The sequence below is a fragment of the Nansenia antarctica genome, assembly GCF_963989245.1.
Source record: "Nansenia antarctica genome assembly, chromosome: 7".
Lineage (NCBI taxonomy): Eukaryota > Metazoa > Chordata > Actinopteri > Argentiniformes > Microstomatidae > Nansenia > Nansenia antarctica.
Genome location: NC_137677.1, coordinates 27,993,892 through 28,011,492, shown reverse-complemented (window position 1 = coordinate 28,011,492; position 17,601 = coordinate 27,993,892). Strand labels below are relative to the sequence as shown.

General features: G+C 42.7%; 1 protein-coding gene across 1 annotated transcript in view; it reads right to left on the bottom strand.

The window, feature by feature from the left end:
• Positions 1 to 16,884, bottom strand: part of LOC308162501 (uncharacterized protein) — a gene marked incomplete at both ends in the record, with an annotated part of 56,979 nt that extends 40,095 nt beyond the window's left edge. The window contains one exon of the mRNA XM_080536649.1: positions 16,319 to 16,884. Coding sequence (XP_080392775.1) covers positions 16,319 to 16,884 — 566 coding nt within the window. The remainder of the gene's footprint in view (positions 1 to 16,318) is intronic.
• Between the last annotated feature and the right edge of the window lie 717 nt (positions 16,885 to 17,601).

The window sequence follows — 17,601 nt, the reverse complement described above, 5'->3', positions numbered from 1 at the left end:
TCTTGACTCTTTTATTTTATTTTACAAAAAGACAGCGAGGGAAAGAAATAGGCCTACAACAGAGTATCCAGCAGACAGGCTGGGTGTTTTAAATATCGGCGCGACCGTAAAATCTTCTCTCCTCAGAGTGACGGGAGGCCCTGCTGAGGGGGTACTAAGACGGGCGGAATCGACAATACAAACAGGTGAACAGGGCCCTGCGGTTGTGGCACTTGGCCGTCAAGAACCCCCTCGTCAATGGTGGGCCGCCCCCCTCGCCCCCACCCTAGCTCCGCTGTTGACCGATATCATAAGAGACTGTATGCCTCTACAAATCATATTACACCAGGTAGCCAATTGACGGAAATCCGTCGCGACTTGGAAAAAATTGACGGAAATCCGTCGTAGCGACGGAGAACTTTAATCCCTGAGTGGCTAAGATCATACAGCGGTTTTCCAGGACAGGTTCCACTCGGAAGAGGCCTCGCCAGGGTCGACCAAAGAAGTTGAGTCCACGTGCTCAGCGTCATATCATGGGAAGAAGGATAAATGGGTGTGCTTCATTTGTTGAAGCCAATGGGATGTTCCTAACAAAACCACTAGATATTGCTAATTACTTAAATAATTTTTTTGCAAGTAAAACTGACAAATTGAGACAGAACATGTGCTGCACCAATTCCAACACTTGTAAACTAATAAGCAACGAAATAATGAGGGGTAAGAACTGTTCATTTGAATTTCAATGTGTTGACGCTGAGGAGGTTAGGAAATTGCTGGAGTCCCTCCCTGCTTATGGTTCGGCGGGTACTGACAACCTAGACAGTAAGATATTGAAGATAGCCGCTAATCAAATTTCTGGGCCTATAGGTCATATATTAAATATATGTTTATTAAGTGGAATGTGTCCTGGATTGTGGAAAGAGGGTAAAATTATACCACTGCCAAAGGATAGTAGAACAACTTTCAGTAGGGTTGGGTACCGAAAACCGGTTACTTTACATTCGGTATGTACCCGTACCGAATCGCAAAGGAGATTTCGGTACTTTTCTATCTCGCTCCGGTGTCAACTGGTGACTCGTGACGTCACATCGCCTGTTAAATTTCCACTCAGTGAAAGCAGCGAGTACGGAAGGATAACGAGAAGGTTGCTAATAGCAACTTCCGCTAGCGGGTTGGCATAACGCGACGCTCGACTTATGGGTGCGTTCCGTAAACTCGTTCTGGAATTCTGATCACCACTCGTGGAATGCCTTCTGTCCAATCAAATGACTTGCTCCCCTTATGACGTCGGGCCCAGTGTGCGCTGCGACGCTCTCAGAGCGAGTTTACGAACGCAAGCCTTTGATTGGACAGTGCACTCCAGGATTCGACGCGTCTGTTGATGACGTAGTGCGGATGTGTGGCTGCGTCTCTGCGAGGTGGACAACATGATCGGGGATTTTAAAAAATCAAAAGTACCGTTTTGGTACCGGTACCGTTTTTAAAGTATCGGTTAGGTACCGGTACCGGATAAAACCCAAACGGTACCCAACCCTAACTTTCAGTGGACCCAACAGTCGTCCTATAAGTATTCTTCCTGTACTCAGCAAAGTCATGGAAAGGATTATTTATGTTCAGATTCAGGACTATTTCACGTCAAATGGACTAACCACCAAATACCAACATGCGTACAGGCAAGGCCATTCTACCTCAACTGCGCTCACACAGATGACCGATGACTGGTTAGGAGAAATTGATAACTCAAAGGTAGTGGCTGCAGTGATGCTAGACTTCAGTGCTGCTTTTGACGTCATTGATCATGAGCTGTTAATTAGAAAGCTCACTTGTTACAGGTTCACACCTCCTGCCATTACCCTAATTAAAAGCTCTCTCTTTGCAAGAACACAGAGAGTGTACTATAATGGCAGCTTATCGAATAGTAGCAAATTAGCTTGTGGTGTGCCTCAAGGAAGTTGTCTTGGACCACTCCTCTTCTCTATTTTCACTAATGATTTGCCTTATGCTATAAAAAGTTATTGTATTGTGATGTATGCCGATGACTCGACAATTTATTATGCAGCAAATACGTATAACGAACTCAATCAAGTTCTTTCAAAAGAATTAGAAATGGTGCATGAATAGATTACATTGAACAAGCTTGTTTTGAATATATCCAAAACTCAGAGTATTGTTTTTGGGTCTAAGCACAAACTAGCTTCTATGCCTAAATTGAATCTATATATAGCCAAGGAACCCATCGAACAAGTGAAGAAAGTAAAGTTACTTGGTTTGGTCATTGATAACCACCTGTCATGGTCAGAGCATATAAATAGAATCATTCAGAAAATGGGTGTTGGCATTCACATCACAAGACAATGTGCACCATATGTACCATCTCATATCCTGGAACAAGTCTGTAGATCACTAGTTTTAACTCACCTGGATTACTGCTCAGTGGTGTGGGCCTCGGCCTCAAAAACAGAACTATCTAGATTACAAGTAGCTCAGAACAGGGCTGCTAGGCTTGTTCTAGGTTGCTCTTCTAGAATTAGCATTCATAAAATGCAGTCTAGCCTATCGTGGCTTAATGTGGAGAAAAGGCTAGCCTCAGGCACAGTGACATTTTTTAGCAATACACTGCGAACACACAAACCTGAGTTCCTGCAAGATCACATAGTATTTTGTAATACTGTTCATAGCCATAATACCAGGAAGGCCGGCAATGGTGACATTATGAAAGCCCACCCAAGAACAATTTTTTTGAAAAGAACAGTGCTTTATAGAGCTAGTACAATTTGGAATGAATTACCTCTTGATATCCGTCAAGAAAAAAGTAAAAGGTTATTCAAAAAGAGACTGAAGAGGCACCTATTAAGTGGCTGATGACAGGTAGCTGTTTTATTTTACTTTGTTTATTTTGGTTGATTCCTTTTTTCATCGAAGAGATGATTGCGTTGGGATCATGTCTTTATAGGTCTTTATATTTTAATGGATTAATAATATTTGCCCTTTTTGTACATTTTTATTTATTTTAGTTTATTTTGTTGTATTTACTACTGTATCGGGGGGATAGTGTGTGAGTTTGGGCGACATCTTGTGGTGGGGATGAGGTTGGAGGATTTGACTGGAATCGAATATGGCATTCATCTGTAGGCCTATGTTTGAAGGGACTGAGTGTGACTTTAAGTGACATCCAGGGATGAAGCTGAATGTTCCATTGATTTACAATTAATTCAACATGGCGGCCTCCACGAAGACATCCGCTCATTTTAAGGCCAGGAAAATGCTTTTGTGCATTGCATTATACGCAAATTAATACAAATATCATGTTTGATTGCTGCCGGATCTGTTTGTCTTGTTTTCACCACTGGATGTCGCGGAGGGTCACGCATTGTCCCTTTAATGTATTATATGTTGTATTCATGTATTAGGTGTTTGTCTGTTGATTATATGTGGACCCCAGGAAGATTAGCAATCTGCTACGGCATAAGCTAATGGGGATCCTTTTAAATAAACAAATATCCAGAGGTTGGTTTCCCAAAATAGACGTGCGAGTGCTTCCAGCATTGCTGCAGAGGTTGCAGAAGTGGGATGTCAGCCTGTCAGTGCCCAGACCATACGCCGCACACTGCATCAAATCGGTTTGTATGGCCGTCGCCCCAGACAGAAGCCTCTTCTGAAACCGATGCATAAGAAAGCCCGCAAACAGTTTGCTGAAGACAATGAATCCAAGAACATGAGTTACTGGAACCATGTCCTGTGGTCTGATGAGACCAAAATAAACCTGTTTGGGTCAGATGGTGTCCGGCGTGTGTGGCGGCACCCTGGTGAGGAGTACCAAGACAAATGCGTTTTGCCTACAGTCAAGCATGGTGGTGGCAGCATCATAGTCTGGGGCTGCATGAGTGCTGCCGGCACTGGGGAGCTGCATTTCATTGAGGGACACATGAATTCCAATATATACTGTGACATCCTGCAGCAGAGCATGATCCCCTCTCTTCGGAAACTGGGCCATAGGGCAGTTTTCCAACATGATAATGACCCTAAACACACCTCCAAGATGACAACGGCCTTGCTGAAGAAGCTGAAGGTTAAGGTGATGGACTGGCCAAGTATGTCTCCAGACCAAAACCCAATTGAGCACATGTGGGGCATCCTCAAGAGGAAGGTGGAGGAGTGCAAGGTGTCCAACATCCGTGGGCTCCGTGATGTCGTCATGGAGGAGTGGAAGAAGATTCCAGAAGCAACCTGTGCAGCTCTGGTGAATTCCATACCCAGGAGGGTTAAAGCAGTGCTAGATAACAATGGTGGTCACACAAAATATTGACACTTTGGGCACAATTTAGACCTATTCACTATGGGGTGTACTCACTTTTGTTAACAGCTGTGTACTGAGTAATTTTCAATGGACAATAAATCTATACTGTTATTCAAGCAGCACACTGACTACTTTAAGTTATATCAAAGTTTCATTAAGATAGTGTTATCCCCTGAAAGGATATGACAGAATATTTGCAAAAATCTAAAGGGTGTACTCACTTTTGAAATATAGTGTATCTGTCTTCCCCAGGTGTTCATCGTTTTGCCCAGTCCACGTGTCCAATCATCAAATCCACCTGTGTTCCTGCCCTTGGAATCCTCACTCAGGTCCACCTGTGTCATCCAATCAATGTTCCCCCTGCCCCCTGAATAGGCCCTCAAAATAATTATTCTGTATATATATATATATATATATTAGAGATGCTCCGATCAGGGTTTTTGGTGCCGATCACCGATCACCGATCACTGGAATCAGTGATCTGCCGATCCGATATCACCGATCACCGATCACAGCGTCGAAAATGGCAATTGAAGCATTCTATTTATTGTGTAGCATTATTTATGTTTTAAATTATTCTTAACACCATTGACATTGTATATTAAGTATTTAAATGAAATTAGGAGATGAGAAAGTATCATGAATTGACGACCATCTGTTTTATTGAATTCACAACCACCTGTAGCTTACTTCAGGAAAAACAAATAAAATGTGAAAATAAAAATCATAATAAATAAAATGTACACTGTCACATCAAATGTGCAACATTCCACTCGAATGAGAGGAACTAGGGGCTCTTAGAGAACTTGGAGCTTATACTGTAACTGTAGCTTTCCTGAGGAACAATAAACATACCCAAACTAAACTGCAACATAAACAGGCTATAGCCAAATATAAAATACTGTTTCAAGTCAGTCAGTTTCAAGTCATATTTAGGAGGAGATAAGACAGCAAGTCAGCAATAATCAATAAAACAAAAAAACAAAACATTGCACCTAAGGAGATTTCAGACTCAAACCTTACTTCTGATTAAGCAGCATCACTGGCAGATTAGCCTTGAGAAATACAAGCATCTCAGCGTTTTTGGCACTCAGCCTGTTCCTCTTATCATCTAAAATATGTCCTGCTGCTGAAAAGTCGCTCGCTATCTACACTTGTGCAAGGTGCACAGAGGAAGACCTAAAACTCACGCGCTAATAGTTGTTGTTGCTATGGGCCAAGTGACTTCCTGCTCGCGGGGTCACATGACGTCGGTGAACACTACCTACACTACGCTCGTGAAGTCGCGCTGGAACTCTGACCAGCACTCGTGGAACGCCTCTCGTCCAATCACAGCACTCGGTCCCTTTATGACGTCGAGCCCAGTGCGCTTCGGCGCTCTCTGAGCGAATCGACGAACGCAGCAAATGCCGTATGATATTCGTGGTATTGAAAGACCTTGCGTGCGTTCCTCCGCAAGGTATTTCTTTTGAGCAGACATTACAAACGGCATATTTGTTGTCTCTTTCCGACACTGTGTAATATTTCCAGACTGGCGACGCCATTTTGTAAACTGATCGGTCATGTTTGATCGGCCGTTTTGAGAACTCCGATCAAAACCGATCAAGGCCATATCGGCCGATACCGATCGGCGCCGATCAGATCGGAGCATCACTAATATATATATACTGTATACACTACCGTTCAAAAGTTTGGGGTCACTTAGAAAAGTCCTTATTTTTGAAAGAAAAGCACCGTTTTTTTCAATGAAGATAACATTAAATTAATCAGAAATACACTCTATACATTGTTACTGTGGGAAATGACTATTCTAGCTGCAAACATCTGGTTTTTAATGGAATATCTACATAGGTGTGTAGAGGCCCATTTCCAGCAACCGTCACTCCAGTGTTCTAATGGTACATTGTGTTTGCTAATCGCGTTAAAAATCTAATGGATGATTAGAAAAACCTTGAAAACCCTTGTGCAATTACGTTAGCCCAGCTGAAAACGGTTTTGCTGGTTAGAGAAGCTATACAAATGGCCTTCCTTTGAGCTAGTTGAGTATCTGGAGCATCACATTTGTGGGTTCGATTATACTCTCAAAATGGCCAGAAAAAGAGAACTTTCATCTGAAACTCGACAGTCTATTCTTGTTCTTAGAAATGAAGGCTATTCCATGTGAGAAATGGCCAAGAAACTGAACATTTCCTACAACGGTGTGTACTACTCCCTTCAGAGAACAGAACCAACAGGCTCCAACCAGAGTAGAAAGTGGGAGGCCCCGGTGCACAACTGAGCAAGAAAACAAGTACATTAGAGTCTCTAGTTTGAGAAATAGACGCCTCACAGGTCCTGAACTGGCAGCTTCATTAAATGGTACCCGCAAAACGCCAGTGTCAACGTCTACAGTGAAGAGGCGACTCCGGGATGCTGGCCTTCTAGGCAGTGTGGCAAAGAAAAAGCCATATCTGAGACTGGCCAATAAAAGGAAAATAATTAATATGGGCAAAAGAACACAGACATTGGACAGAGGAAGATTGGAAAAAAGTGTTATGGACAGACAAATCGAAGTTTGAGGTGTTTTAATCACACAGAAGAACATTTGTGAGACGCAGAACAAATGAAAAGATGCTGGAAGAGTGCCTGACGCCATCTGTCAAGCATGGTGGAGGTAATGTGATGGTATGGGAATGCTTTGGTGCTGGTAATGTGGGAGATTTGTACAAGGTAAAAGGGATTTTGAATAAGGAAGGCTATCACAACATTTTGCAACGCCATGCCATACCCTGTGGACAGCGCTTGATTGGAGCCATTTCCTCCTACAACAGGACAATGACCCAAAGCACTAGGGATGCTCCGATCTGGATTTTTGGGGCCGATACCGATCACCGATTTTTTTTCCTCAAGATCTACCGATACCGATACTTTTAAAAATACATAACTGTATGCCTACTGACTGGATAATAGCCTACATATATTTTGCTTTTTAGACAAAAGTCTTGATCCATTAGGCACCAAGCAAACGCAGACCCAAGTCAGTCGATATGGCTGTATAAAAGACATCATAAACGTGGCCTTCATGGTTTACATACGCAGGGGTGCAAACTGGCGATGGTCCAAAAAGGTGACACTTTTTTTTGTCCGTACATGGTTAGCTCTATCATTAACAGTCTAACAATGATGCGCGTGTAAGTAGCGATGGCCCTGACCGTAACACCCGCATAATTAATGTAAGCAGGTTTCTACAAGTTACATTTAAGACCTTTATAAGAACACTTTTAATAGATGTGAAGACCTATTGAGCAAGTATTGGTATTAGACTCACATTCATTGATTCTTTTCATTAGCAATGCTGGGTGATCTGTTCTGTTGCATATAGAACAATGATAATGTAAGTTAGCCCACTTTATCAATTCTTGATTCATTTCCATTGCTTCTCATCACAATACTAGATATAATAGCATAAATAACAGAATAAACTCACACACTTACTTACACTGCATAGCCTACATACTGAGATATGGCACACACACACACACACACACACACACCTCTCACAGGTACACACACACCTCTCACAGGAGGGCCACACACACACACACACACACACACACACACACACGTACAGCTTGATTGATTGATTGATTGAAAACTTTATTAGAATGTTTGCAGAAGTAGGTACATGAAAGTACATATTACATACAAGGTCAAACTAAAAGGATAAAAACCCAAGAAAGCCACTGGCTTATTTCAATTGGGGTCCTTGATTTTCAATTCATCGTTACATGTAAGACAGACATAAGAAAAGAACTAGTACTATCTACATGATAATACAGACAAATAACTATTACTATCTACAAGATAAACGTGCATCCATCATGGGAAGAACAATACAACAAAACATAAGGTATGTACAGCGGGTAGGACAGGTGGGGACATACACCACCGGTGGGGGCGGGGGACAAAACACAATGTATGTACAGTGGGTAGTTCGGGTCTTTTAATCTGATTTTTGTTTTAGAGGGTCCAGTTACGGATTGCAGCCTCCTGTAAATGTTTTTTGAGAGTGGTTTTGAAGGTGGGCAGTGTTTTGCACTCCTTTAAGATTATAGGAAGGGCGTTCCACATCTTTACTGCATAGTTTGCAAACGAGTTTAAACCCTTGTTTGTGGTGCAACGCGGTTGAACGTGGTTCGTGGAGCTTCCTCTGGTGTTGTATGTGTGGACGTTGTTCACTTTTTGGAAGTATGTTGACAGGTACTTGGGTGTCTTTGTGGTGTAGCGTATCTTGAAGACTAGGCCCAGTGCAAGCTGCTGCACTCTGTCAACTACTCGTAGCCAATCAAGGCTCAAAAAATGAGCAGCGGTTAGATGTGTCCTAGGGTTGAGGCCTAGCAGAAGCCTAACCAGTTTATTTTGGGCTGTCTGGAGTCTTGTTTTATGGGCCTTTGTGGTTCTATAGTACCATGATGTTACGGCATAGTCGAAGTGACATTGAATGAGAGCTCCTGATAGGGTCCTCAGTGTGTTTTTACTGACAAGTGAGGATATCCTGTACAAGAATCTAGTTTTATGGTTCACTTTTTTGATTACTTTTGCTGCCATTTTATCTCCGGAAAGATTTGCCTCCAAGATGGAGCCCAGGTATGTAATATCCTCTTTTCTTGTGATATTAATGTTACCCACTTTTATTTTAAAATGTTCAGCCTTTCTGAGTTTAGATGGGGATCCGTATAGGATGGTTTCAGTTTTACCTAGGTGTATTGATAGTTTATTGTCAGCTAGCCAGATGCAGATTCTACTCAGTTCAGTGCTTAGCGCTTTTTCCACCTGCAATATGTCCCTGTCAGAGACCAGCAGAGCCGAGTCATCCGCGAACAGGAACAAATTGCAATTACATGCTGATGACATGTCATTCACATATATTAGGAACAGTAAAGGTCCCAATATGCTTCCTTGTGGAACGCCGCAGGTCACTGGGAGGGGGGGGGACAGTGTTCCGTTCACACTAACCACCTGTTCCCTCCCCTCTAAGTAGGATTGCATCCAGCTCACCGATGTTCTATCGAACCCAATTGCTTTCAGTTTATCTAACAATATGTGGTGATCTACTGTGTCGAAGGCCTTCTGGAGGTCCAGCATGACCATGCCGCAGTACTTGCCCGAGTCCACCTCATGGTTGATGTGGTCGTTCAAATAGAGAAGGCATGTGTCAGTGGAATGGGATGTTCTGAATCCTGATTGAAATTCATACATCAGATTTTTTTCGGTAAGGTACCTATCGACCTGTTCATAAACTATTTTTTCCATAAGTTTCGAGATGGAATTAAGAATAGAAACAGGTCGGTAGTTGCCTGGGTCTAATTTGCTTCCTTTTTTATACAGTGGGGTTACCCTTGCTATTTTAAAGTCAAGGGGGACGTGTCCCTGTTTGATGGAGAGGTTTATTATGTGGGTGATGATTGGGGTAATGGAGGCAGCTGAGTCTTTTAGAAATCTGGCTGGAATATTGTCATGGCCCGTGGCCTTTTCTGAGTGTAGAGCGCCTAGCTTTTTAAACACCTCATCGTTTGACACCATGGAGAGTTTAAAATCATCATTGCGTACACCAGGGTTTCCGTTAGAAAAAATTGCCGCCGGACATCGTGTCCGGGAAGATTTCGATTTACCGGACAAACGTGATATATTCCGGACATATTAAAATATAATAAAAATATTTTTTTTCAAAATTATATATTTTTTTTTCCAAATCTAATATAGCTGTTTGTCGCGGTGATTACTGTTGTGTAGCGGCCTATATATGCCATTTAATGTCTATTTCTCATCCGATACGATTAGATGCGAGCTATATAATATATAATAATATAACATGATTCGCATGCGCGCTATATGTCCAGCGCTGAACGGGCGCCTCTGGGAACTGAACAGACAGCATCGATCAATGAACGGACTCCACATTACGTTAACTGAAGTTTGTTAAATTGTTTGGGATTAATGTGAGTTTTCTATTTTCTCTTTCCAGTTTGACCCTTTTTTTATCAATAAAACAACGTCATTTCTATAACCAGGTCTCGCTGGTTGGGAACGCATTTCGTTTAGCTGATATGTTACGCAACCGAACAGCTTCGGGAAAACGAGTAGCAGCGCACATAGTAGTGAGCAAATACTGACTTCCACTTTTAGTCCTAGGCAAAGGTCCAACACAATCAATTATTACACGTTCAAATGGCTCCCCTATAGCAGGAATGGGATGCAATGGTGCGGGTGGAATGGATTGATTAGGCTTACCCGCCATCTGACAAGTATGGCAACAGCGGCAGTGCTTGGCAACATCCGCCTTCAGTCCGGGCCAAAAGAAATGTTTCAATATCAGCTGATAAGTTTTAGTTATACCTAAATGTCCTGACCACTGGCTCTCATGTGCTACAGATAACACCTGTTGTCTATAACCCACAGGCACAACCACTTGTTTTACAGTATTCCACTCACAACCATTTGCATTAGGAGGAGACCATTTACGCATTAATATCCCATCGTTAAGGAAATAAACTACGTTGCCCCCTATTTCAGATTCCTCACTAGCTGCATGTAAAAAACATTTGTTTAATGACTGATCAGCTACTTGAGCGACACGCAATCGCTCGCCGGTTACCGGGAGAGATAGGCTGTCAGCGGATGGTATGGTAGGACTCGGGGAGGATGGTAACTCTACCACTTTCTCCCTGGGAGAAGCTGAAACAATCGGGTTCTCATCCCTTTCAGAAAAGGCTTGCATAATCACACTATCACAGAGAGAAACATCGCTATCCTCCTCTCTGCCTCGACTCGATTGTGCACGAGTTATAGCGCACACCGGAAACAACCGCTGTTTCGCATAGGCAGCCTACACATTAGGAGTCATCATCATGCCGGTGTCAAATCATATAATAATAAAAGAAATACATAGCCTATATATTCGTCTTTTTTAAAATAGAAGGAATCAGAATGTGAACTTTAGCGAATTGTATTCAAATTGTGCTTAGAGGGAATTATTTTCACCGGACATAAATGTCCGACGAGTTTTCATTTTGTCGGACTTCAATAAATTTTACCGGACAAAGTCCGGGAATTACCGGTTAACGGAAACCCTGGCGTACACCCAGTTTATTGTAGAACGCACGGATGTGCTCTACACCATAACGCCCTGAGTGGGGTGGTAGATTGTTAACTAATTTAGTGGCTATGGTTGTAAAGAAAGTGTTTAAGCACTTAGCCACATCCAGCTTGTCTGTAAGGAGAGAATCACCAGATTTTATGCTGATGTTTGTAGACCTGGTTTTGAGTTTTTGACTGCAACCTAGTTGGCTATTAAGTAGCTTCCAAAGGTCACGTGGTTTGTTTTAAGTTTTCTTCGATTTTGTTATCGAGGTATTCTTTCTTAGCAGATTTGGTCATGGTAATTACCTGATTGCATAGTTTGTTGCATTGTTTTTTAATTTTCTCAAAGTGGGTTTTGTGATCTTCGTTTAAGTGTTTCACTAATTTTGATTTGCATTTTTGAACTTCAGAGCATTTTAGGTCTCTGACTTTCATAGCATTTAGAATGTCCGAATTCATCCATGGTTCCGATCAGGTTTTAACCCTGGTGGTTCTCATGGGGGCTATACTGTCAATAATATTTAGGAATTTGGTTTTGAAACCTAGCCATGCCTCTTCAACCTGTGTGCATTTTAGTTCATCTAACCAGTCTTGATTCTCCAGTTTATGGTTTAAGGCCTCACTAGAATAGGATTTAAGGGATCTAGTGGTTACAGTTTTATGACCGCCAGCCTTGGGTTTATGTTTTTTACGAGTGCAAAAGATCATGTAATGATCACTTAGCCCACATACAATAACCCCACTCTTGGAGATTTTGGACTCATCCGATGTTAGAATGAGATCTATGGTGGTTTGAGTAGAAATACACACCCTAGTGGGTTTGGTAATTTGTTGACGGAGACCGTGTAATTCAGAAAACCTAGTGAAGGATTTGAAAACGGATGCTTCATTTCTGAGCATGTCCGTGTTCAAATCTCCAATAAGAATCTTTTCCACACAGTCAACGTCATCCAAGCACCCCTCAAGAATATCATAGAAATCATTCTGATCGGGAGGTCTGTAGATAGTACCAACCAGCACCGGTTTTGCTTTGTTAAAGATAATTTCAACCCAAACAGATTCTAATTTGTCACGATTCAGGTCATCACGGGTGTTAAAGATAATATCGTTGTGAATGTACATACAGACACCACCCCCATACCTGTTTCTGTCGTTTCTGATGACTGTGTAGTTAACTATTTCAATCTCTGGGTCTTTGATGGATTCATCAAACTTGGTCTCAGAGAAGCTCAAAATGTGAACCTTGCTGTCATGGAACATTTCTCTGATTTGGTCCAGTTTAGGCACAAGACTGTTCACATTAAGGTGAACAATATGCAGGCCCTTACTGCTGTGTCCAAATAGAGAGTTCATGTCCTTGACTTGGAAATAGTCACCACCATTCTGGTCATCGTCACGTTGAGGATTGGGGGATGGGGGGGGGGCGCCCATTGTTCAACGGTTTCGTTGGAGAGTCTCCGGGTGGAGAAGGGGGGGGTCGTCGTCGGGTGGGGGAGGGAGGGGGGAGGGGGGGGTTCGTCACCGGGTGGGGGAGGCCTCTGTGTTCACTGGATAGCTGGTGGAAGTTAGGTGGGGGGGTAATGTTATTAGCATAGCTACCCATTGTTTTGTTAGCCTCGTCTGAATCCTGGAAGTCTGCTGCTGCCGGCAAATTAACCGGTTTGTCGACAATGGCGTCAATGTCTTTGCTAGTAACATTTGCCTGGGAAAGGTATAGTTGTTCTCTGGCTAAACGTGAAGCTTGCCTGGTTGAGACTGGTCCGGGATTCAGCTGAATGTCTCCCGAGAGCAGTAGATAGAGCCATATCACGGTCCTTCGGTCCATTCTACCTGCCGGGGGTTTGTTCCTTCTCGTCCGGTCCGCAGTCAGCGTCGTGTGGATAGTTGCTGCTCCGAAGCCCAAACATTTCTTTGCGGCGTGGAGATAAAAGTCGCTATACACACACGCACGCTACACACACACACACGCTACACACACACGCACGCTATATTTACTCTAACACACACACCGTTGCTACCACTGCAAGTTTGAAGAAATTATAACTTCACATGCCTACAGTCGAATCGCCTCCTACGGCGATTATCGTATCGTGGCCTCTTGTCTTATCGTTTCACGTGGCAACATATCAGGGTTTTGGGCGCAGCATAACTGACGGTATTTAATGATCGTTAAACTGTTGTTTATTTTTCGTGTTATGAAAAAAAACGAGTCGGCGAGTAGCGTAGTTCTAGGCTGAGTTCGTAAATTCGCTCTGAGAGCGCCGGAGCGCACACTGGGCTCAATGTCATAAAGGGACCAAGTAATTTGATTGGACAAGAGGCATTCCATGACTGCTATTCAGATTTCCAGAGCGAATTTACGAACGCAGCCTAGAACTACGCTACTCGCCGACTTTTTTTTCTCCATAAACAACAGTTTAACGATCACTAAATACTTTATGGATTGGATTCACCATTCTCGTTCGCCATAGACTACTATTTGGTAAGGCTTTTGTAAATACTTTTGTTTTGGGACGTGTTTGTGTTTGGGGCAGTATGATCATCTAATTATGTGTAGTTATGTGTTTCTAGCATGTCGATGTTCTATCAGGTAAATTCTCTAGAACTAACCTCATGACATTTCACAATCACGATTCACAAACATATATGTACAGAAACTCACTAAAGTATAAAATACCGCTTCTCTTGAAATCACTCTCCAGCTCCTATGACGCTTAGAGGTCAATGCATTTGTTTTTTTGGTGAACTACCGTAATAACCCTAAATGGTTAGAGAGTGCAACTTCTCTGCTTTCAGAAACTGTTGTTTTTTTTCCGATTGCACATATAGTTCAAGAATTACGATAGTTTGAACGAACCCTGTAAAATCCTGTTGAGAAGTTATCGCAACATAGAAATAACGTTTTCCCACAATAAAATAACTTAAAAGATCGGCTTTTGCGATGGGCCATTTTTGCCGATCACCGATCGAGTCATTTGGAGTGAAATCGGCCGATTTAAATCGGTGGCCGATAAATCGGAGCATCCCTACAAAGCACACCTCCAAATTATGCAAGAACTATTTAGGGAAGAAGCAGGCAGCTGGTATTCTGTCTGTAATGGAGTGGCCAGGGGAGTCACCAGATCTCAACCCCATTGAGCTGTTGTGGGAGCAGCTTTACCGTATGGTACGCAAGAAGTGCCCATCAAGCCAATCCAACTTGTGGGAGGTGCTTCAAGAAGCGTGGGGTGAAATTTCTTCAGATTACCTCAACAAATTAACCGCTAGAATGCCAAAGGTCTGCAATGCTGTAATTGCTGCAAAGGGAGCATTCTTTGACGAAAGCAAAGTTTGAAGGACAAAATTATTATTTCAAATAAAAAATAATTATTTCTATCCATGTCAATGTCTAGACTATATTTTCTATTCATTTTGCACAAAATTGTCTGGGTGACCCCAAACTTTTGAACGGTAGTGTATATATATAGCCTACTTCAATATACATTATATCAGACAAATGCTAAATGACACATTTAATTTGAATGTAACCTCTTTTAATTAACAATAGGCTATACAAGTAGCCAACATTTTGGTAAAAAAAGGAAAATAAATTGGGACATTATATGAAAATATTTATGGAAGTCTCATATCACTGTAACAAAACATGTACTGAAACTCACTGCTCACTGACCCAGTCCTATGCCTATCATACTCTAAACACTTGAACTTCACTCTAAGCATGGAGGGCAAATGTGTCCCCGAGACAATTGCTCTAGCCGCCGTACCGCAACACTACAGAAAAACGCTCAGCCAAACTCTAAGGAGAGAGACCGTAAGCCTACCAGGGCAGCCCCGTAGCCTACATGTGCGCAACTGACAGCCAATTGTATACACCCTCTTGCCCCAATCGAAAAAACCCTATCTAAGCACCATTACAAACAAAACGATCGCGCAGATCAATTAACAATAGGCTATTATATACAAAAATGCGACAAGTGTGTCTCCAAAATGCTTAATATGCCACTCAAGGCTTTCAAAAAAAAACACCCGCAGGCGATAATTTTGAACTGGTGGGGAATCGACTACGACACCAGTTTGCAGTTCATTCACCAAAATCTCTGCCTAGGCTACTAACAGAGACACGCGCCTATTAACTTAACAAGGCACCCCCTGCCAATCAAGGCAACAAGCCATGGGAGTCGCACCACAAGTAATGATGAACCACAATGTTTTAACTATCAATTAAGCAAAAAAGTACCGGGTAGAATTCAATAGAAAAAAAGCAATATTTACTTACCAAAAGGTGATCAAAAATAATGCTAGAAAAACGAAAACGGACGGAGCCCCCAATTTGTCACGGCCAGGCTCATGACCATGACAAAAACGGGAGACACACACACGATCTTAAAGTAAATGATAAGAAATGTTTTATTATAACTAATAGAGGCCAATAACAATAATAAGATGAGGTGTGGTAGTCAGTAAATCAGTGGTGTAATGTGAGTGTAGTGGAAAGTGGTGAGGTGAGTGTTGCATGGTGTGAAACAAGGAACAAACAAAATAGAATAAAGAATAATGGTGCCTAGAAGGGGGACTCAATACTGAGGCCTGCATGGGTCTTTTATATGTCCCGGATCCTGGAACCAGGTGGGGCACAATCAGCTGTCCACCAGCTGACCTGCATTCCACTGATTAGTAACCCTGTCCAGCAGGAGGCCTCTCTGCAGACAGGGAAACAGATGTTATTACAGGCCAGGACACAATATGGGGCCAGGGCCGTCACAAGTAGATGATGGTGCAGCCAGCAGACCCCCCCCCCCCCTTCTTCTTTAGGGCTCCTGCCTCCTTTAAACACCTCCCACACTGGGACCAGTCGTGTTAACTAGTGTATGTGTTCTCTGGTGTCTCTTTAGGTTTCCTGCCCGACTGAAACCCTTCCCACACTGGGAGCAGTAGAATGGCTTCTCTCCTGTGTGTATTCTCTGGTGACTCTTTAGGTTTCCTGCGTCACTGAAACCCTTCCCACACTGGGAGCAGTGATATGGCCTCTCTCCTGTGTGTATTCTCTGGTGTCTCTTTAAGGATCCTGCTTCACTGAAACTCTGCCCACACTGGGAGCAGTGATATGGCCTCTCTCCTGTGTGTATTCTCTGGTGTGTCTTTAGGGCTCCTAACTGACTGAAACTCTTCCCACACTGGGAGCAGTGATATGACTTCTCTCCTGTGTGTATTCTCTGGTGTATCTTTAGGTTTCCTGCGTGACTGAAACTCTGCCCACACTGGGAGCAGCAGAATGGCTTCTCTCCTGTGTGTATTCTCTGGTGTGTCTTTAGGGATCCTGCCTGACTGAAACTCTGCCCACACTGGGAGCAGTGATATGGCTTCTCTCCTGTGTGTATTCTCTGGTGTGTCTTTAGGTTTTCTGCGCGACTGAAACTCTTCCCACACTGGGAGCAGCAGAATGGCTTCTCTCCTGTGTGTATTATCTGGTGTGTCTTTAGTTTGCTCATACAACCAAATCTCTTTCCACACTGAAGACAAGAGTGAGTCTTCTGTCCTCCTTGAGTCTGTGGTTGTGATTTAAGGTGAGTTGGACAAATGAAACTCTCACTGCAATCTAAACAGTGGTGATTCTTCTGTCTTGAGCTCCTCCTCCTCCGTCTGTGTTGTTTATGGCTTCCTGATGCGGTGGAGCTGGGCTCCATGTCTGAGTCTGGGTTGGAGCTCTCTCCTGTAAGAATAGGAACATATGCAGGATTAGAAACAACATGAGAACAAGTGCTGCTTCCATAGACTCAGCAGTGCCAGAAGTAACACCACATCTGGTGTCTGCACACGCAGTGGGAACATGACGTGTTCAGAGTGTTACAGAGATATTACAACAAATGGATACCTTATCAATGTTTTATCATTAACAATTGATTTAAAGCATATTCTCTCAAATATAATCAATGTTTAGCGTTTCAGTTTAAGAGTATTCATGTTGTACTTAGTTTAACTGTCACTCACTGTCTTGTCAACCGTTGTGATTCCATGAACAGTCATAGAAGTTAGATAACTAACAGCTTTTGTTTGAATGAATCAACAACTGCTATGGAGGAAATCATGGGGGAAATAAAAATGAAAATAAATGTCTGATTGCATACACCACTAAATATCTGCCAGCGCCCTTTGAACTACTCATTAATCTGGCCTAGCCTTCACCAAATACAGAACATGAACTCACC